This window comes from Vitis vinifera, chromosome 2 (genome assembly GCF_030704535.1).
Source record: "Vitis vinifera cultivar Pinot Noir 40024 chromosome 2, ASM3070453v1".
In the NCBI taxonomy this organism is placed as follows: Eukaryota; Viridiplantae; Streptophyta; class Magnoliopsida; order Vitales; family Vitaceae; genus Vitis; species Vitis vinifera.
The window spans coordinates 20,036,564-20,058,921 of NC_081806.1; the positions used below are offsets into that span (position 1 = coordinate 20,036,564).

The 22,358-nt window shown below is 35.4% G+C and overlaps 1 protein-coding gene and 1 non-coding gene across 2 annotated transcripts; one reads left to right on the forward strand and one right to left on the reverse strand.

The window, feature by feature from the left end:
* Nucleotides 1-891, forward strand: LOC100247736 (nitrate transporter 1.3-like). Its single transcript, XM_002269919.4, has one exon. The coding sequence runs from the start codon at nucleotides 1-3 to the stop codon at nucleotides 889-891; it is 891 nt and encodes a 296-aa protein (XP_002269955.3).
* A 2,490-nt stretch (nucleotides 892-3,381) lies between these two features.
* LOC100261459 (uncharacterized) lies at nucleotides 3,382-5,332 on the reverse strand. The gene is made up of 2 exons (XR_009465157.1): nucleotides 5,228-5,332; nucleotides 3,382-3,591 (listed from the first exon to the last, which is right to left on the reverse strand). It is a non-coding gene; the product is annotated as an uncharacterized LOC100261459 (transcript).
* Between the last annotated feature and the right edge of the window lie 17,026 nt (nucleotides 5,333-22,358).

A 22,358-nucleotide genomic window follows, 5' to 3' on the forward strand; every position in this document is an offset into this window, starting at 1 on the left:
ATGCCCAACCACTTGAATCCAGACAATTATTCAGCCAGTGGAAACAAGGACAACCCTTGGATAGTTTCTACAGTGAACCAAGTTGAAGAGGTGAAGATGGTAATAAAGCTCCTTCCCATCTGGTCCACATGTATCCTCTTTTGGACAGTCTACTCTCAAATGACAACTTTCATGATTGAGCAAGCCACCTTCATGAACCAAAAAATTTGCTCCTTTGTTGTTCCTCCAGGTTCTCTCTCTGTCTTCCTCTTCATCTCCGTTCTTCTCTTCACTTCCCTAAATGAAACGATCATTGTCCCATTTGCTCGGAAACTCACCCACAATGTCAAAGGAGTTACAAGCCTTCAGAGGGTTGGAATTGGACTCATTTTCTCAATGGTGGCTATGGTAACTACTGCTATTGTTGAAAGGCAAAGGAGGGAAGCTGCTGTTCAACACAAGACTAAAATCAGTGCATTCTGGCTAGTACCTCAGTTCTTCCTAGTGGATGCTGGGGAAGCCTTTGCTTATGTAGGACAACTAGAGTTCTTCATCAGAAAGGCACCAGATAGGATGAAATCAATGAGCACAGGACTCTTTTTAAGCACCCTTGCAATGGGGTTCTTTGTTAGTAGTTTGCTAGTGTCTCTGGTAGACAAAGTGACCAACATGAGATGGCTTAGGAGCAATTTGAATTGGGGGAAATTGGACAACTTTTATTGGATGCTTGCAGTCCTAGGAGTATTGAATTTCTTGGCTTTTCTTGTCTTTGCAATGAGACACCAGTACATGACACTACAGTACAATAGCTCTGATGTTTATGGGGAGAATGAGCTAAAGAAGGGATGGAATGAAGGTATCACCAGCGAAATGGAGAAGAAAGAGAGAGTTGAAGGAAAGGAGGAACCTTAGATCATACACTTTCAACAGTTTGTTTATGTTATTTTTAGCCCTATATTCTACATACTATGTTTTAATCATGTACCATCTTGGAAGAAAGAAATATAACATTTTTAGTTATATTCACATCCAGATCAGAAGGTATAAGCATTCCTACCTTTTTATACATTAAGAAGTAATGTTCTTGTCCGACAATACTGTTGTTTTGTAAATCTCAATTTTCTTATAGCACAAAACTGAGAAAATATTTCATGACTGCAAAGTCCTGTACATGTCAAAAAATGGTTCAGCCGTTCACAACCTAAATTCAAAGACTTACAGATGAAATAAGAGTGCTCTGTTTGCAGGATGCTCTTGCTATCTAAGCCTCTGAAATTAGACTGATTTTCCTAAAGAACTCTTCTAAAAACCTTTGGATCCCAAAACCAACCCTAACATAGAAGTTAGACACAAAAATTGAGCAGAACTTTGTTTTAAGGACAAAAACCATGCCAAGAACAATATGCATCAATGATTCTACTACGCACAGATGCACAAATCAGACGACTGAATTGCTCTTATTCAAGCAAACTTACCTATGGAGTTCAAATGCGAGGTAGGCCAGTATATGATCAAGTCTACAGATGAAGGATGAATACAAATTTCAAAATCAGCAGAATGCCTGAAACATATCCATTTCCTAAAGCCATCTTTTCTTTGTTCATTTACATCCCTATTTTCACAGTAGACAGAATCAAAATGAACCCCAAGTTACCAGCTTACAGACAGCATGAACAATGGCCACAACAATTGCCTCCTTTATAGGTCATGTGCTTTCCTATGCCTGTTCACTCAAGACCAAATATCTCAGATCCTGGAAGGAGGAAATAAATAAAATTTAACGACACCTCATTTAATGGCAACACTATTTACCTATATAAAAAAAAAATTGATGGCAACACTATTGAAAAAATAAAAAGAAGAAAAAAAAAATTAAGGTCAAGCATGTAAAAGAATATCTGCTTTTTTTTTTTTGGTCTGGTGTTGTTTCCTTTCTTTCCTCTAAAATCATACCAATGGAATAAAGTTCAAGAAATATTTCATCTGCAGCAAAACATTGCAGCTACATATTCATTGGTACCACACGAGTTTTTTAAAGAGTATTTAACAACAAAGTCCAAAAATTAACCATTGCTGTATTTCATGCTGAAATGCTAACTAATCTCGAATGGGCATTAGAATTAGGGAGAAGAATGCACAAATATGACAATGGACATAAAACAACCTGGTTAGGCTATTGACCCACAATTGATGGCCAGACCAATTGGACATGTTTCAGATGTCAACTCCTAAGGGTATGACTGAATTGCGATGATATGAAAAGGGAAAAAATTTCAATCATAAAAGCATATAAATTGACATAGAGTGGATTGGTGAGAGGACCCATAGAATATATTGACAACACCTAATTCCTTTTCTAGTAAAGACTTTAAAATGTGCGAAGCACTGATGTGAGACATGAGATGACATTGGTATGGGACCATGGGTATGACATTTGTGTGCAACATGCTGAATGCAATACCCTCTAGAAGTCCAGTGAACGAAGAAGGAAAGATGGCCCTAGTTCATTAGAACTTGCCCGGTACACTTGTTTCATTTTCCTTTTGGAATACCAATACATCAAATTGAGTGGGATACCCATGTTGTACATGCGAAACCATTATGTAAAGTTAGTTGCTATGTTACATTTCATTCAAACCTAACATACATACGAGGAGATTTTGGACATCTCAATCTTCAACATCTAAGGCTTGTCATATGTCATAAGGTTAAGAGATCAAACAAATCTAACCCCTAAAAAAGTACCCACAACAATCTCCAAGCATCATGCTATGATTCTCCATTGCCATTTAAAAAGGAAAAAAGAATTAAACTAAAAAAATTTTAACAGTTCATTACCTTGTCTTCTAATTACACAAAATCTTTTCCAATTTCAGAGATGTCTCAGGGAAAGACATGTTTAATCACATTTCAGAAACCCATACAAAAATAGGCTATTTACATCAAAGATGACTGACTAATCCAGCTTCATTGACTGGTCAAGAAAGTATGATTAACAAGCAAGCAAACCAATAGACACATTATATGCGATGCCCAAAGCTGCATCACACACATATATTATGTGTGTGCCTATGTTGCTGCCTTGCCATACTTTTAGTAAACCAACTTTTGCCAAAACAATTTCATTAAAGAAGACCCCCTTTCAAAAAGCAGGAAAGCTAACCTCTGAGAGTAACATAGGATTCTAAGAAGAATCATTTGCTGGTGGGGGAAGGACATGGTTTATGACCAAAGGTGGGCGTAGAGCTCGATGGTTGGTCTCCTTCAGTTTGCGAGCCTTATACATCTCTTCTGTCTCAATAACAACTAATCTTTTTACCTAACAATAAAATTTGGCAACCAAAATCAATTAAAAAGCATATATAATGGATGATGATGCATTCATCACAAGCTCATTTTAGCACCTGTTGAAGCATTCCCCTGACAGTAGGAGTGTTCCATCTCATGACAGTTCGGTTGCACTTTCGGAGGCGCAGTGCCTCTAATGTACGCCTGTGGAGTCTCCTAGTTCCTGGAATGCCCCTCACCAAGGTTATATAAAGATTAGGGCTCCATGCAACCGGAACACATGCTTTAAAAGCCTTGAACGCATTCATATTTTATCTCTTGCCCCTATGTCAGCCAATGAAATGCCAAATACATAATTTTTCCCAAATTAAACAATAAAATGATAGCACCTAACAGAGATTGAAACAGTGGGAGGAAGTGGGAGTGCCAAAACAGGAAATGGTAGACAATTTTTTTCTTTTCTTGCAATTTGCATACACTAATAGATGTTTAGCATGCTTATGCACTCCAGTTTATTAGAAATAATATTGTCAAAAAACAATGAATATACATATGTCATTTTATTAATCATACAAAACCTGTAACATCATAAATCACCAATCACTCTGAAAATTCAGATATTTGAGGGCAAATCAGGTTCTGAGCATATTAATAACCGCAGCAAGTGCTGAAAATAAAAATATCTAAGAAGAATAATTAGTATCCAGATAAATTGGTTGCAGTCCAAAATTGAAGGTAATTAGTTAACTTTATTATTCACGGATGGATATTCCTCGTGTAGGCACAAAATACATCCATCTATTAATCACTCATATGAGTGAATCTTCACCTTAATGAGTTAGGAGATACTTCTTCTACTCTCTATTCAACATGATCTCCCAAAATATGATACCAAGTCTTCTTTCCAAATTTAAGCAGTCAGAAATGGGGATTAGAAAAATAACATATGTTTTGGATTTTTTTTTTTTGATAGGTAGGGAGAGGATATTATAAAAGGAAACACCAAGAGAGCGCCCCGAAATACACAAGAAGTACATAATGGAAGCCTAAAGGCACCGCCAAAAGAATAGAGAGGCAACAAAAAACAACACCCCCCTCAATGAATATCTAAAAAATTTGAAGAGCAAGATTACCAAGAGTAGTCTTCTTATATAATTTATTGTGGCTCTAAAGGAACAAATCTTATAAAACACTGATTTAGACTCTATGCAAAAATATGCAGATTGTCATAAGCCACAGTAACATTGAATAACCCAGTTCCTAACACACCAACAGATCGCAAAACAATTCAACACAACAAAGCTTCATATCTCAATAACTCCTAGTAGGTTATACAAGTCCCTTTTTTCAGTGTTTAAATCCATCTACGCCTTTAGTCTCAAGAAATTAACAAATAGGATAAGCATTATCTGCCTCTTTAACAAAAACAACCAACCCAATAAAAAAATCAAACAAAGCACCCAAAAATCGGATCAGCAAATAAACGCCATCTCAAAGTTGCAAACAGTCCTCTCACATAAGGCAGAGCTACATTCAGGACACACCATAATCATAGAATTGAAAATTGAACGCTTTCCCCATTTCCATACTAGCTAATTCAATCAATAAACTCGACAGAAAACACGTCAAACGCTATGGGATCAAAAAACAAACACCATTTCAAGATTAAGCAAAGGTTCCACTCAGAGAAGGATATGCTAACAACTAGAGGAAAATTGAAAATATTTCTTCATTTTCATACCAACCCAAATCAGTTTAATCGACAAGCCACTGCAAGAATCAGTTTCAGCTCAACCTAGAATATGTACAAAACACTAGTTCAGTGACAAGATCTTCTCTTCCCTTTTTTTCCCCCTTTTTTACTACATTCTATATACTGGCTGGTCAGGTTTTTAACTTTTTATCATCCCATTACCGTCTGAACACGAAGAAATTGGTTTAGGGTTAGGGTTAGAATTACCTGGTGGCCGTGTGAGACAAAGCACCCTCCTCTCTTTTTTCTCTGTTATCGGTCCTACTTAGGGTACCGTTTGAATCAGTGGAACTCTTGGAGATAATAAGGCCATGTTTGGTTGCACTTTTTTTTATAATTAAAAATTTGAGAATAATTTTAAAAATTATGTTTGGCAGCCATTTTTACTTCTTATTTTTAAAATTCAACAGTAAAAAATTATATTAAAAAATAATGGTATGATTTTTTTTTCTAAAATATTTAAAATTAATTTTAAAATACAAATTAACACTCGAGGCCCAAATATTTTTTTTTTTACCAAATTAATACTCAAGGCTCAACTGTCTCACCTCTAAATATTGGAAAATCAATTAAATTCATTTAAAATTTAATGAATTTTTAATTAGGCAATGAGTGTTGGGTGCTTGGCTATTTAGTTTGAGCTCTTTGTTTTTGTTTTTTTTGTTTTTTTGATAGATTAGTTTGAACTCTTTGTTATGGTGTTCTATAATGATGCCTAGTTATGTAAGTGCATTGTTATTTGTAGAAACATATAAAGGTGTGAATCTATTGGTTGATTAGGCCAATCTATTTGTATACACAGATAGATAGGTGAATGCATGATCCAACATGCCTATTTGTGAAGTACAAAAATATTCCTCCTCATCTCGTGTCCAAATAAAACAAAAGGACATGTAAAATGGTTATACCCTATGTTTCATGTAATGTACAACCATTGCAAGAATAAGTTTTAGCTCAACCTAGAATATGTACAAAACCCTAGTTCAGTGACAAGATCTTCTCCTCATTTTTTTCCTTTTTTTTTACTACATTCTATATGCTAGCTAGTCAAGTTTTTATCATCTCATTCCCGTCCAAACACAAAGAAATTGGATTAGGGTTAAGGTTAGAATTACCTGGCGGTCGTGTGAGACAAAGTACCCTCCTTTCATTTTTCTCTGTTACCGGTCCTATTTAGGGGTCCATTTGAATTAGTGGAACTCTTGGAGACTAATAAGGCCATGTTTGGTTGCACTTTTTTTATAATTAAAAATTTGAGAGTAATTTTAAAAATTATGTTTGGCAGCCATTTTTACTTTTTATTTTTAAAATTCAATAGTAAAAAATTATATTAAAAAAAATAATGGTATGATTTTTTTTTCTAAAATATTTAAAATTCATTTTAAATACAAATTAACACTCGAGGCCCAAATATTTTTTTATTTTTATGTTTTACTAAATTAATACTCAAGGCTCAACCGCCTCACCTCTAAACATTGGAAAATCAATAAATTCATTTAAAATTTAATGAATTTTTAATTAGGCAATGTGAGTGTTGGGTGCTTTGCTATTTAGTTTGAGCTCTTTGTTTGTTTGTTTTTTTTTTTTTTTCTGATAGATTAGTTTGAGCTCTTTGTTATGGTGTTCTATAATGATGCCTAGTTATGTAAGTGCATTGTTATTTGTAGAAACATATAAATGTGTGAATCTATAGGTTGATCAGGCCAATCTATTTGTATATATAGATAGATAGGTGAATGCATGATCCAACATGCCTATTTGTGAAGTAAAAAAAAATTCCTCCTCATCTCGTGTCCAAATATAACAAAAGGACATGTAAAATGGTTATACCCTATGTTCCATGTAATGTACAACCACTACAAGAATCAGTTTCAACTCAACCTAAAATATGTACAAAACCCTAGTTCAGTGACAAGATCTTCTCTTTTTTTTTTTTTCCCCCATTTTTTTACTACATTCTATATACTGGTTGGTCAAGTTTTCATCATCCCATTCTCGTCCGAACACGAAGACATTGGATTAGGGTTAGGGTTAGAATTACCTGGCGGTAGTGTGAGACAAAGTACCCTCCTCTCATTTTTCTCTGTTACCGGTCCCATTTAGGGGTCCGTTTGAATCAGTGGAACTCTTAGAGACTAATAAGGTCATGTTTGGTTGCACTTTTTTTTTTTTAATATATAATTGAAAATTTGAGAATAATTTTAAAAATTATGTTTGGCAACCATTTTTACTTTTTATTTTTAAAATTCACTAGTAAAAAATTATATTAAAAAATAATGGTATGATTCTTTTTCTAAAATATTAAAAATTCATTTTAAAATACAAATTAACACTTGAGGCCAAAATATTTTTTATTTTTATTTTTTACCAACTTAATACTCAAGGCTTATCCGCCTCACCTCTAAAGATTGGAAAAACAATGAAATTCATTTAAAATTTAATGAATTTTTAATTAGGCAATGTGAGTGTTGGGTGCTTGGCTATTTAGTTTGAGCTCTTTGTAATGGTGTTCTATAATGATGCCTGATTCGTGCCCAATTGGTGTCTCGGCTGATTCGTGTCTAGCTGGTGCTCCTTGATTGAGGGAGTAATCAACAAAATTTATAACATATTACACCATATACTAGGGTAGCAAAGAAAAAGCTACTATAGCATAGTGGCTCTAGGATCGTTCACTGGGATGGGTTTTCACTTCACAAATGATATTAATTCAAAGTTGAATTGGTGCCTTTTCATTTCAAGGTTAGCTTTAAAAGAAAACATAAACTTGAGTTGGAAAAGGTTTGGTTTTAAACTAACCACAAATAGTAACTGATTTTACTTACAAAGAAAAATGTTTCTTGGAGTTTCAGATCACTAGGCTCAGATTCCTCATACAAAAAGGGAGTTCCAGTCACTTGTTTCTTTTCCTCGCATTAGAGAATTAACATATAGTTAATTCTCTAACCGTTGTTGTACAGATGCTTCCCATCAATGGATTCAAACACTAAATCCCTCTCATTGATGCATCTTGCAATGGCTCGTGCCTCTCACCTAGCATTTGCCATTCAAGGTGATCTTTAACCTTGGATTACCCGTCAAAAGCTCGCAAGAGATAACTAATGGATGTCTCCTTGGAGTCTAAAAGCTTACCAAGTGTTGGCTATTCTAGAAAATCCTACCTTCAAGTCACTTCCAAAAAGCTCGCAAGAGATAAACTAGTGCATCTCTATGGACGGAGATCACTTGCCTTACCAAGTGTTGGCTCAGGTGAATTGAAGGCGTTTTAAGTTAACTAAAAAGATAAAAACCATTAACGGGTCACACTTTCTCTTCATTAAAAACTAAAACAACAAAACTTCCAATTCTTGCATATGGAAACTTACCCGGCTTTCTTCACTCCAAGAGACGAAGAGCCTAGCCTCTCATCCTCTGAGGAAAAATCCTCAGAGAATGTTTGGCTAGCAAGAAAATAAAAATGAAAGAGAAGGAAAAACAGAGCAAGGCTCTGTATATTCTATATATTTATATATCTATATATTCCGTTGGATTACATGATGCCCTGAGAACAAGCTCCTGAGAGCTATATATAAAGAAAATTACAAAACAAAATATCTGAGGTTATTCACCCCTTTTCCAAACTTAATAACTAAGGAATCCTATAATTGGTGGGTTACAAAGAGAAGAATGGAAATTTATACAAAAATATCTAAAGAAAAATATCCAAAAGTGTCGGTCGCAAATATCGGGAAACTTCAGGAGAAATTTCGTTGCACTGTGCAAAATGACTGCGAAATCATTTCGCAGCAAAAGGGTGATTTCGCAGCCGTGCAAAATTCTTCCTTCAACTTGGAGTGATCGGTTTCCAATGGCTGTAACTCCTTCATTTCAACTCCGAATCACACACTGTTTAAAGCATTGGATTGTTGACTTCCTGAGCTTCGAAACGACATATAGCATGTATAAATTGAACTTCAGGAAGTGCTCCAAAAGTGGCTGACATGACTGTCATCAAGAATGCTTCATGACAGATTTCTCTTTGCTTCCCCTCCTTGCATTCCGGATTTGCTTATGGCAAAGGACTTCAAAGCTTCGGTTCTTCATGTTTCTGAGCTTTCCATTACTTTGCCATGGATTCCAAATAACTCTCCTCAATCTCATATTGCTTTGGTGATAAAAAAGCTATCAAAACACCAAAACTTAACACAAATTGATTAGAATTGATTGCAAGGGTCCTTAACATGCCAATTGAGTTAAAAGGTAATAACTACTACTCAAAAGTGTTTAAAAGAGTTAATTACAAGCTATCAAATAGCACTTTTTGAGTAGTAATCAATGCCTAGTTATGTAAGTGCATTGTTATTTGTAGAAACATGTAAATGTGTGAATCTATAGGTTGATCAGGTCGATCTATTTGCATATATAGATCAATAGGTGAATGCATGATCCAACATGCCTATTTGTGAAGTACAAAAATATTCCTCCTCATCTCGTGTCCAAATAAAACAAAAGGACATATAAAATGGCTATACCCTATGTTCCATGTAATGTACAACCACTGCAAGAATCAAGTTTAGCTTAACTTAGAATATGTATAAAACCCTAGTTCAGTGACAAGATCTTCTCTTCCTTTTTTTCCCCTATTTTTTACTACGTTCTATATACTGACTGGTCAGGTTTTTATCATCCTATTCCCGTTCGAACATGAGGAAATGGGATTAAGGTTAGGGTTAGAATTACCTGGTGGCCGTGTGAGACAAAGTACCCTCATCTCCTTTTTCTCTATTACCGGTCCTATTTAGGGGTTCATTTGAATCAGTGGAACTCTTGGAGACTAATATGGTCATGTTTGGTTGCAGTTTTTTTTTATAATTAAAAATTTGAGAATAATTTTAAAAATTATGTTTGGCAGCCATTTTTACTTTTTATTTTTAAAATTCAATAGTAAAAAATTATATTAAAAAAAATAGTATGATTTTTTTTCCTAAAATGTTTAAAATTCATTTTAAAATACAAATTAACACTCGAGGCCCAAATATATATATATATATATATATATATATTTATATTTTTACCAAATTAATACTCAAGGCTCAACCGTCTCACCTCTAAAGATTGGAAAATCAATGGAATTCATTAAAAATTTAATGAATTTTTAATTAGGCAATGTGAGTGTTGGGTGCTTGGCTATTAGTTAAACTTTCTCTACATACTACTCTGAATTGAGTGATATTGTCAATTCTTCCTTGAACCTATGGGAACAAATCCCTAATTCTAAAATTGTTAGAAAAATATTGAGATCCCTTCTTCTAGGCCTAAGGTCATTGCTATATAGGAAATCAATGACGTTGACTCCATGAGAGTCGATGCACTTGTTGGCTCTTTTTAGACCTATGAAATGACACTTCCAAATTCTTAGAAGCCTAAATAGTTAGCTTTTAAGGCTTCTAAGAATGAAGAAAAAGAAATTAAAAATTTTGAAAATGTAAGTAGAGAAGAACTTGTTCATATGCCTAAACATGTTAGTGAGGCCTTAAGATTTCAGAAAAGACCTAATAGAAAACATGACAGAGGAAATGGAAAAAGATTTGGTAAGTCCTTTAAAGAAAAAAAATAAGGGATATTCTAAAAAGAAAAAGGTTAAGTGTTTTAATCGTGGAAGATTGGGATATGTTTCTTCTAATTCTCTTAGTCCTAAGGGCATTAAAAAATCTATGCAAACTACTTAGAGTAACATTACTCCAATGAGAGTGACTCCATGACTTCTAAGGATCAAAGGTATGAATATAATAATTTTTTTAGCTTTTGTTGCATCTATTGAATTTGTGCATGAGACTGATAGTGAGTATGAGTTTACTGATGAACAGAATGCTTGCTTTCTTGAGAATATTGTTGTTGAACATCAATGCTTGATTGAGAAATTTTTGGAAGTTAATGATGTTGTTAACTCACACAAATCTAAGATTAATTTACTTTGTTAAGAAAATATTAATCACATTAAGAAAATTCGATTGCTTGAGTCTTGAGTATCAATCTTTTCTTGAGAGAAACGATATTCTAACTCGAGAGATTGAATGTTAAAAATCATTTTTTTTTCTTCCAGTGAGGCCTTTCAACCCTGAGACTAAAGTGTTGAATGATATTATTGATAAATGTAAGTCTCATGGAGATAAGAGAGGCCTGAGCTATATTAGAAAACTAAGACTCCCACTAATGAAGACATAGTCTTTATTAAGGATAAGGAGAAAACTCTTAACCAAGTAACATCTTGTAGCACTCCTTCACTATGCACACACTATAAGAAGTCTGGACATACTCAAAGTAGATGTCATAGTAGATTTCTTAAGATATAGAGTTTCAACTGCATAGGCTAATAGATGAGTTTAATTTCCCAAAGAATAATATTTTTTACACTAGGAAAAGAAAGAAAACCAATCCTAAGACTCATAAAAACTCCTCTAGTTCACCACCTAAAGTAAAACAAGTATGGTTGAGGAAGGATATGTCTAAGTGTAATGTTGTGTTCACAACCTTTAGAGCTAGAGTTCCTGGTGAGTGGTACTTTGATGGTGGGTCATTTAGGCATATGACCAATAACAGGTCTTTTTTTTTACCTCTTTTGAAGACTTCAATGGAGGAAAGGTCACTTTTAGTGATGACAGTATTGCTTGTGTGAAAGGTAAGGGTAGTGTTTCTATCCCTTAATGCCTGGAATTAGATGAAGTCATATTTGTTGATGGACTTAAGGCTAATCTTCTTAGCATTAGCCAAATTTGTGACAGTTACTTTTGAGTTAATTCCTCCCAAAATTTGTGTGAAGTGATTAACAAGAAGGGAAAAGTCATTTTTAAAGGGCCTAGAATTGTGGATAATTTCTATGCAGTCAATCCTAACTTTTAAACCTTTTTAGTTTGTAGTAAGGCTAAGCTTGATGTTACCAAGTTATGGCATAGGAGGTTGGGTCATATTAACTATAGGTATCTTGTTCACATAACTAACAATGATCTAGTTAGAGTATCTTTAAGTTGAGTGGTCAACCTAAGTCTATTTTTGGTGAGTGCATGAAGGGTAAGCAAGTTAGAGGGTCACACAAAAAGATTCAAGGAAATTACACTTCTAAGCCTTTAGACCTCTTCCATATGGATTTTATAGGTCTTATGCGTACTAAGAGCAAAGATGGGAAGAAGTATATTTTAGTGGTAGTTGATGATTTCTCTAGGTATTCCTTATATCTTTTTTGAGAGAAAAATCTGAAACTATTGAGCAATTGAAGTCATTTTGCATTAGAATTCAAGTGAAAAAGGCCATCTAATTGTAAAGATTAAGAATGATAAAGCAAGAGAATTCGAAAATGTTGTAATTGATCACTTTTGTGAATCAAAGGGTATTAAGCATGAATATTCAGCCCCTAGAACTCCTCAACAAAATCAAGGGGCTGAAAGAAATAATTGTGTTCTTCAATAAATGGCATGAGTGATGTTTCACATGCACGATACTCCTATGTATTTTTGCATCGAAGCCATTAACACGACTTTATTATACTGTCAATAGGGTTTTTCTTAAAACTAGAACAAATAAAACGCCATATGAATTGTGGTCAGGGAGAAAACCTAACCTTAAGTATTTTAGAACTTTTTGCGATGAATGTTACATTCTTAAGGATGGGAAAGGTAAATTTGATCCCAAGTTAGATTTGGGCATTTTCCTAGATTATTCCACCAAGAACAAAGTTTATAAGGTTTATAATCAAAGTACTACAGTTATCTAAAAATCTTCAGATGTGGTTATTGATGATTCTAGATATGTTCAGGAATAAGTTAACTCTGAACATTTACCCTAGAAACCTATTAGGGATATCCCTGAAAAAATGGTTGATTTAGTGAATACCTTTGAAAATATCCCTAAAAAGGTGGTTGACTCCAACAAGGATAAAAAAAAAAAAAAAACCACTTGAAATTGCTAAGTTAGTGAAGTGGGTAATAGGCATTAATCCAAAGAACCCAAAAATCACCTTATCTCAAATGTAATGGGAAACATAGATAATTTTATGGTTTCAAGGAGACAATCTAGAAAAAATGAGATAAACTTTTTTTTTGTTTTTTTGTTTTTTGTTATACCTCTCAATTAGAGCAAAAAATGAGGAGAAAATTATAAAAGATGAATCTTGGACTACCACTCTATAGGAAGAGTTAAATTAGTTTGTTAAGAATGATGTGTCATATTTAGTCCCTAGACCTAAGGATAAACATGTGCTAGGTATAAAATGGATTTTCAAGAATAAAACAAGATGAAAATGAGATAATTATGAGGAAAAAAACTAGGCTAGTGGCTCAAGGATACTCCCAAATTGAGGGAATTGATTTTGAGGAAACCTTTGCCCCATAACTAGGTTAGAATCTATTAGAATCCTCCTAGCTATAACATGCTGATTAAGAATGAATTTATTTCAAATGGATGTTAAGAGTGTTATTCTTAATGAAGAAGTTTATGTGGAGCAACCTAAGGGCTTTGAGGATCTCGAACTCCTTAATCATAAATATAGGTTAAAGAAAGCCCTATATGGATTAAAACAAGCTCTTATAGCTTGGTATAAGACTCACAACTTACCTTATGGAAAAAAGATTTAAGAAAAAAAGAGTTGATAAAATTATATTCATTCAATGGATAAAGACTAGGCTTTTAGTGGCTCAAATTTATGTTGATGATATTGTTTTTGGAGTCACCTTGAGCGATTTTGCCCTTAATTTTGTTGAGGAAAGGAATTTGAAATGATCATGGTAGGTGAACTTAATTTCTTCTTAGAACTACAGATTAGGAAACTTAAAGATGACATTTTTCTGTCTCAATCTAAATATGCTAGGGAGTTAATGAAGAAGTTCGGCTTACATTCCACTATGTACTTTAGGACACCCATGAGTACCACTACTAAGCTTTACAATGACTCATTCAGAAGAGATGTTGAGAAAAAGTTTTATGGAAGTATCATAGAGAGTCTTTTGTATCTCACCACGAGTCATCCAAACATATCTTTTAGTATGGGAGCTTGTGTTAAGTACCAACTCAATCCCTAAAAGTCACATTTAACTTCTATTAAAAGAATCATTCAATATATTAGTGGGACTTTACATTATGGGCTATGGTGTCATTTTGATTCATTTGTAGTTTAGTTATTGATGGGTATTTCGATGTCAATTGGATTGGAAATGTAGAGGATAAGAAAAACACTTTTGGTGCTTGCTTCTTGGTCAACGATTGCTTAGTTGTTTGGCTAAGTAAAAAGCAAAATTCAATATCCTTGTCCATTGCGAAAGCGAAATTTATTGTCATAAAGAGTTGTTGTACCCAACTCCTTCCGATGAAACAAATGCTTAGTGACTATGACATTGAGCAAAGTACTATGAATATTCATTGTGACAACTCTAGTGCAATTAATATTTCCAAAAATCTCATTCTTCATTCTCAAACTAAACACATAGAAATTCGTCATCATTTCATCTATTTTTCAAACTAAGATTGTGATTAACTTTTTTCTTTGAATTCAAAATATTGATCTTGTGTTGGTTGAACTATATTCTTTGAACATTTTACTTGATTAATTATTATTCTTTCTAATTTTGTGAGTTATTTTGATTGAATCATGCCCTAAGGTAATTTTTTTTTTTTTTTTGTTTCTTACTTGTTTCCAAAGAGTTCTCATGGTTTATACACTATCAATCGTATGCCTTTATGTCATTTTGATCGTTTCTAGCTTTTGTAGCTTCTTTTGTACAAGATTAGCATAGTTTCGAGCGCATATCCAAGGGCTCAAGTACTACTTCTAGTGTTTTGGCTATGAAGATTAGCGTTTGAGCGCTCACAGTGCTCAAGCACCCACAAATTATTCCTAATGTCGTTCCGTGTAGTAAAAGCGCTCAAGATCTTCTTAAGTCATATCTAACATCACTTCCAACACTCACATCGCTCGACCGCTAATCTACGTCCAGCTGCCCAAGCACCTATTTAAGGCCTTCCAATGCGAGTTTTGATTCATTTTCACTTGGTTAGTTGTCTTGAGCACTTTGGGCCTTCATGTTCTTGCTATCTAGCTTGTTTTAGTGTCCCTTGTTTAAGTTTTTGAAGTTCACAGTATTGTTCAGGGTAGTATTCTGAGTCTTTCCAATGGGTTAGTTTTTCTTGGCTATTTTTTCAATTTTCACGCCTCTTTACATTTTCATTCACAGGAGTATGATTGGACATAAATGTCCTAGGGAGGTGACTCCTTTCATGCCTCCTTCTCTTGAGCCCCTTTAAGGCGTTCCTATCCAAGGTCCATTCAACCTAAATGCTTTATCTATGGAGTGTTTTCATTCCAAGGAATAGGGTGACCGATATTGCTCTTCTCTTATGGGACGTCAAGTTGAGGCTGAGTGCCCCATTGATTGATCTGATAGCCTTTTAGGATACTCTTTTGCCTACTATATTCCAAGCATAAGGTTGGAAGCCCCTTATGACTATTAATGGGACACCATATCCCCATTAAATTTAGATGTTCTATGTAAACATCCATTTTGTAGTGAGTAGTCTCATGTTCTGTGTCATAATGTATGGTCAGACCTTTATGGTCTCTACTAGGTCCATCGGATGTGTCTTGGGCATACCCTCTGTTTCTAGTTAACTTTCCACTTTTTCTCTCAAGGTTCAGGTACTCACTCAAGGTGAGCTTACCTCTATTCTTATCTCTTTATATGGCAAGCCTCACTCTTTGCCTACCTATATTCCCATTGCTACTTCACCAAGTCAGCTTGGGTTCTTGCTACTTGTATGTCATACTCTTTCTATCTTTCATCCCATTGGATAGAGATTTGATGTATTGTGGCTTATTTCATACATGTTATTCTCTCTAGGCAATAGTTTGATGTTGCCCAGGTCATTCTGGAAACTATGACCCTTTTTTACGATCCCACTATTTGTACAAGTGTTCCTTCATTTGCCTTAATCATCACTTGAACTCTTGAGGACGTCAAGTTTGATTTAGACCATTTTTTGGCTGCTTAGGTTCCTCATGCCCTCATTAACGTGAGTTCCTAGGCTAAGCATTATAGCCATGTTTATAGCCTAATGGGGCCCTTACCCCAAGCTTAACAAGTCATTATTTCTCAAAGACTCACTCACCTTACCTCAACTGTACATGAGCTTGTTGCCAAGGAGGAGGAGATACAAGCTATGAAGTAGGATCATCCCATTTTGTAGGTTGATTTTCCTAAGCTCGCTCCTCATGGGCATCATATTCAAGGTTATGAAGGTTCTTCGTGCTTATCAACTTGCCCAACTTCTCCATCCAATGCTTCTTTTCTCCAAGTAATAGGTTCCCTTAACCAGTTGTACCTTTGGATAGATACCATGACTACATGTTTAGATTCGCATGAGCAAGATATGGATACTAGCTTTAGAGGTATTGAGGAGCAACTCTATTATATCATCTCTTGGATTCATTCCTAGGGTGCCTTAAGCTCTACTCCATTGCCATCATTAGATTAGGATGTTTTGCATGTACAATGAAGTCGAGTTGGCTCAATTCACTATTGTTACTTTTGTTATGTTTTTGGTTTAGATACTTGCTTTTATTATTATTATTCTTGTTGTATCCAATTTTTTTTTCTATATATATGGATATCATGTTTCTCTCTCTTTGCATCTTATTGCTCTATTGCTACTCATTGTCTATTTAGTAACAAAAAGAAGAAAACATAAGGAGAATTGTTTGATGGATTGGATTGATTGTACTGTTTTGATAGCATTATTTCTTCTTGGATGGATTCATATACTTAAAATATGTTTGCATGTGTGGGTTGCATCTTGATCTTGATCTTGATCTTTTCTATTTTTTTTTCCCTATTGCCTTATTTTGATTCCATAGCCATATATTTTCTCCCACCCACTGCTTTATCTTAGGTATTTATGTTTCATTGTGTGCAAATTACAAGTGTTGGGATATTTTACAAGAACTTGTTGCATCTTTCGGTTCCAAGCATGTGATTAAATGATTAGGTTTAGATGAACGTAATTAAGAGTTATGTAAACTCCGTTTGAGAGTTTTGGGGGGTTAATGTAACTATATTTTGTCACAATTACTAAAAGAAGAGATTGTTAGGACATTGAGGTCTTGCACTATTTTTAATAGCAATTTTGTTCCTTTTCATTCTGGTGTAGGAAAATTTTTTAGATAGTAACTCACTTTCCATAAAAGATTTTCAAGGTTGTTATCCATTCAATCAAAAAGTCACAAGTAAGTCTAGAAAGGTTTATTTAGTGGCAAGTTAGGTGTTTAAAGGATTGGATTGGATCGGTAAATTTTTTCAAAATTAAATTGTTCTTTATTTTACTTTTGGAAAATTCAAGGGTGCTCAAGCATTGGCATCAATGCTCAAACGCTAGCATCAACGCTCAAGCGCTAGCATCAACACTCAAACACTGGTATCAATGCTCAAGCACTAGCATCAATGCTCAAGCACCTATCTAAGAACCCAAGCACCTATTTAAGCGCTTAAGGCATTTGAGCAGTGGATAAGTGCACTCGAACAATTCCTTTGAATCTATTAGAATATGATAGATTACATTTTTTAAAATTAAAGATTTATTCCTTTTGGAAAATTCAATTATCGATCTTCTAGGTCTTTGGACATATATAAACCCTTTCTAAACTTGTTTTTGGGTTGGATGCTTTGAGAAAATCAACATTAACTTGCCCTATCACTTCCAAACTCTCTATGGAATGCATTTGTTGGGGTTTGTGGAGCCTAGTTTTGTTTGATTCGGTTTGACGACCCGACCCGAATAATATTGCATGACTTTTTAATGGGAGATTTATTGAGGCATGTTGGGCCCGTTTAGCCCATTGTGGAACCACCTTTTGTAATTAGAGTTTTTTAGTGTGGTGAGATTGTCGTGTTATATATATAGAGAGAATATTATAGCCGCTAGGTTGTACTCAGTATTCTTCCCTGATAATAGTGATATCCCTACAACTCCGTGGACGTAGGCAAATTGCCGAACCACGTAAATATTGTCTTGTGTGTGTGATTGTTTTTCTTTGGCGTGTGTTTTCTCTAATTTTTTGTTTCTCACAGGTTGGGAATTCGGTTTAATTCCCTACAACTGGTATCAGAGCCTAGGGTTAGGTTTGAGTGGGAGCAATGGCAGAGGAAGCAGGAAAGGCGTCTGGAATAGAAAAGTTTGATGGCACAGACTTTGCGTATTGGAGGATGGAGATTGAAGATTATCTCTATGGAAGGAAATTGCATCTACCTCTTTTGGGGACAAAACCTGAGAGTATGAAGGCTGAGGAATGGGCGCTTCTTGACAGACAGGTTCTAGGAGTTATTAGGTTAACTCTGTTTAGGTCTGTTGCACATAATGTTGTAAAGGAGAAGACCACAGCAGATTTGATGAAGGCTTTGTCTGGTATGTATGAAAAGCCGTCCACAAACAATAAGGTGCATCTGATGAAGAAATTGTTCAATTTAAAGATGGTAGAGAATGCATCAGTAGCACAACATCTGAATGAATTTAATACAATCACAAAACAATTATCGTCTGTAGAAATTGATTTTGATGATGAGATTCGTGCTTTGATCGTCTTGGCTTTTTGCCAAACAGTTGGGAGCCAATGAAGATGGCAGTAAGCAATTCTACGGGAAAGGAAAAGTTCGAGTACAATGATATACGAGATTTAATTTTGGCTGAGGAGATTCGCCGAAGAGATGCAGGTGAAACCTCAGGATCTGGTTCTGCCTTAAACCTTGAGACAAGAGGCAAAGGTAATGATAGAAATTCAAATTAGGGTAGATCAAATTCCAGAAATTCTAATCGGAACAGAAGCAAATCTAGATCAGGCCAACAAGTACAATGCTGGAATTATGGGAAAATAGGTCACTTTAAAGGGCAATGCAAAAGCCCTAAGAAGAAGAATGAAGATGATTATGCTAATGCTATAACAGAAGAGGTACATGATGCATTACTTCTTGCAGTAGACAATCCACTTGATGATTGGGTTTTGGATTCAGGAGCTTCGTTTCATACCACTCCACACCGAGAAATCATATAGAATTATGTTGCAGGTGATTTTAGTAAGGTGTATTTGGCTTATGGTTTAGCCTTGGATGTTGTGGGTCTGGGAGACGTCCGGATATCGTTGCCCAATGGTTCTGTTTGGTTACTAGAGAAGGTTCGACATATTCCTGACCTGAGAAGGAATCTGATTTCTGTTGGACAACTTGATGATGAAGGACATGCAATACTATTTGTTAGTGGTACTTGGAAGGTTACAAAGGGAGCTAAGGTATTGGCTCGTGGAAAGAAGACTGGTACTCTGTATATGACTTCATGTCCAAGAGACACAATTGCAGTTGCTGATGCAAGTACTGATACAAGCCTATGACACAACAGACTTGGCCACATGAGTGAGAAGGGGATGAAGATGTTGTTGTCAAAAGGAAAACTACCAAAATTGAAGTCCATTGATTTTGACATGTGTGAAAATTACATCTTAAGAAAGCAAAAAAAGGTGAGCTTCTTGAAAACTGGCAGGACACCGAAGGCTGAAAAATTGGAACTAGTACACACTGATTTGTGGGGCCCTTCTTCGGTTGCATCCCTAAGAGGTTCAAGGTACTACATCACTTTTATTGATGACTCAAGTAGAAAGGTATGGGTTTATTTTCTAAAAAATAAATCTGATGTATTTGAAACTTTTAAGAAGTGGAAGGCCATGGTTGAGACAGAAATAGGTTTGAAAATAAAATGTTTGAGGTCAGATAATGGAGGAGAATACATAGATGGAGGGTTCAGTGAGTATTGTGCTGCACAGGGAATTGGGATGGAGAAGACCATTCCTAGGACACCATAGCAAAATGGTGAGGTTGAGCGCATGAACAGAACTCTCATTGAGCATGCTAGAAGTATGAGGTTGCATGTTGGACTACCAAAAACTTTTTGGGCTGATGCTGTTAGCACTGTAGCTTGCTTGATAAACCGAGGACCATCAGTTCCCATGGAGTTCAGACTTCCTGAGGAGGTTTGGAGCGGTAAAGAGGTGAAGTTTTCACATTTAAAAGTTTTTGGTTGTGTTTCTTATGTTCATATTGATTCTAATGCTCGTAGTAAACTTGATGCAAAGTCAAAAATATGTTTTTTCATTGGCTATGGTGATGAGAAATTTGGCTATAGGTTTTGGGATGAACAAAACAGGAAAATCATCAGAAGTAGAAATGTGATATTTAATGAACAGGTTATGTACAAGGACAGGTCAACTGTAATGTCAGATGTTACAGAGATAGATCAAAAGAAATCTGAGTTTGTCAACTTAGATGAATTGACTGAAAGTACTGTCCAAAAAGGGGGTGAAGAAGATAAGGAGAATGTAAATTCACAGGTAGATTTGAGTACACCTGTAGCTGAAGTTCGTAGATCTTCCAGGAACATTAGACCTCCACAGCGTTATTCACCTGTTTTAAATTATCTCCTGTTGACTAATGGTGGTGAGCCAAAGTGTTATGATGAAGCCTTGCAAGATGAGAATTCAAGCAAGTGGGAGTTAGCCGTGAAGGATAAGATGGATTCCCTGTTGGGGAATCAGACATGGGAACTGACTGAATTGCCAATAGGAAAGAAGGCTTTGCACAACAAGTGGGTATATAGAATAAAGAATGAGCATGATGGTAGCAAACGTTACAAGACCAGATTATTTGTTAAAGGGTTCCAGTAGAAGGAGGGCATTGACTACACAGAGATATTTTCTCCAGTTGTGAAGATGTCAACAATTAGACTTGTACTTAGAATGGTGGCTACAGAAAACTTACATCTTGAGCAGTTAGATGTGAAGACAACATTCCTTCATGGTGACTTGGAGGAAGACCTTTACATGATTCCGCCAAAAGGGTTCATTGTTCAAGGACAAGATAATCTAGTCTGCAAACTGAGAAAGAGCTTGTATGGCCTTAAACAAGCTCCTAGACAGTGGTACAAGAAGTTTGACAATTTTATGCTTAGAATTGGGTTCAAGAGATGTGAAGCTGATCACTATTGTTATGTTAAGTCTTTTGACAATTCTTACATCATCTTACTATTGTATGTGGATGATATGTTTATTGCAGGGTCTGATATTGAGAAGATTAATAATCTGAAGAAACAATTGTCTAAACAGTTTGCAATGAAGGATTTGGGAGCTGCAAAGCAAATCCTTGGTATAGAATCATTAGAGACAAGGCTAATGGTACATTGAAGCTTTCACAGTCAGAGTATGTGAAGAAAGTTCTCATTAGGTTCAACATGAATGAAGCTAAACCAGTGAGTACACCCTTAGGGAGTCATTTCAAACTAAGCAAAGAACAGTCACCAAAGACAGAATAAGAAAGGGACCATATGAGTAAGGTGCCCTATGCCTCAGCTATTAGCAGCTTGATGTATGCTATGGTGTGTACAAGGCCAGACATTGCACATGCAGTGGGAGTTGTGAGCAGATTCATGAGTAGGCCTGGAAAGCAACATTGGGAGGCAGTCAAGTGGATTCTAAGATATATGAAGGGTTCATTAGATACATGTCTTTGCTTCACAGGTGCAAGTTTGAAACTTCAGGGTTATGTAGATGTTGATTTTGCTGGTGATATTGATAGTAGAAAGAGTACTACTGGGTTTGTTTTTACTCTAGGTGGTACAACTATATAATGGGCTTCAAATCTACAGAAGATTGTTACTTTGTCTACTACAAAAACTGAGTATGTTGCAGCAACTGAAGCTGGAAAGGAGATGATTTGGCTACATGGTTTCTTATATGAATTGGGTAAGAAGCAGAAGATGGGCATTCTACACAGTGACAATCAGAGTGCAAATTTTCTTGCCAAAAATTTGGCTTTTCATTCAAAGTCGAAGCATATACAAATAAAATACCACTTTATCCGTTATCTTGTTGAAGATAAACTGGTAATACTTGAGAAGATTTGTGGATCTAAGAACCCTGCAGACATGTTGACTAAGGGTGTCACTATTGAGAAGTTGAAGTTGTGCGCAGCTTCAATTGGTCTTTTAGCTTAAGGATAGGAGGATGAGTTGTAGGGATGAGGGATTGTTTCTTGGAGGATAGCAGTTTGATGTTAGTGACTAGACTAGTCTCCAAGTGGGAGATTTGTTGGGCTTTGTGGAGCCTAGTTTTGTTTGATCCGGTTTGATGACCCGACCCGAATAATATTGCATGGCTTTTTAATGGGAGATTTATTGAGGCATGTTGAGCCCGTTTAGCCCATTGTGGAACCACCTTTTGTAATTAGGGTTTTTTAGTGTGGTGGGATTGTCGTGTTATATATATAGAGAGAATATTGTAGCCGCT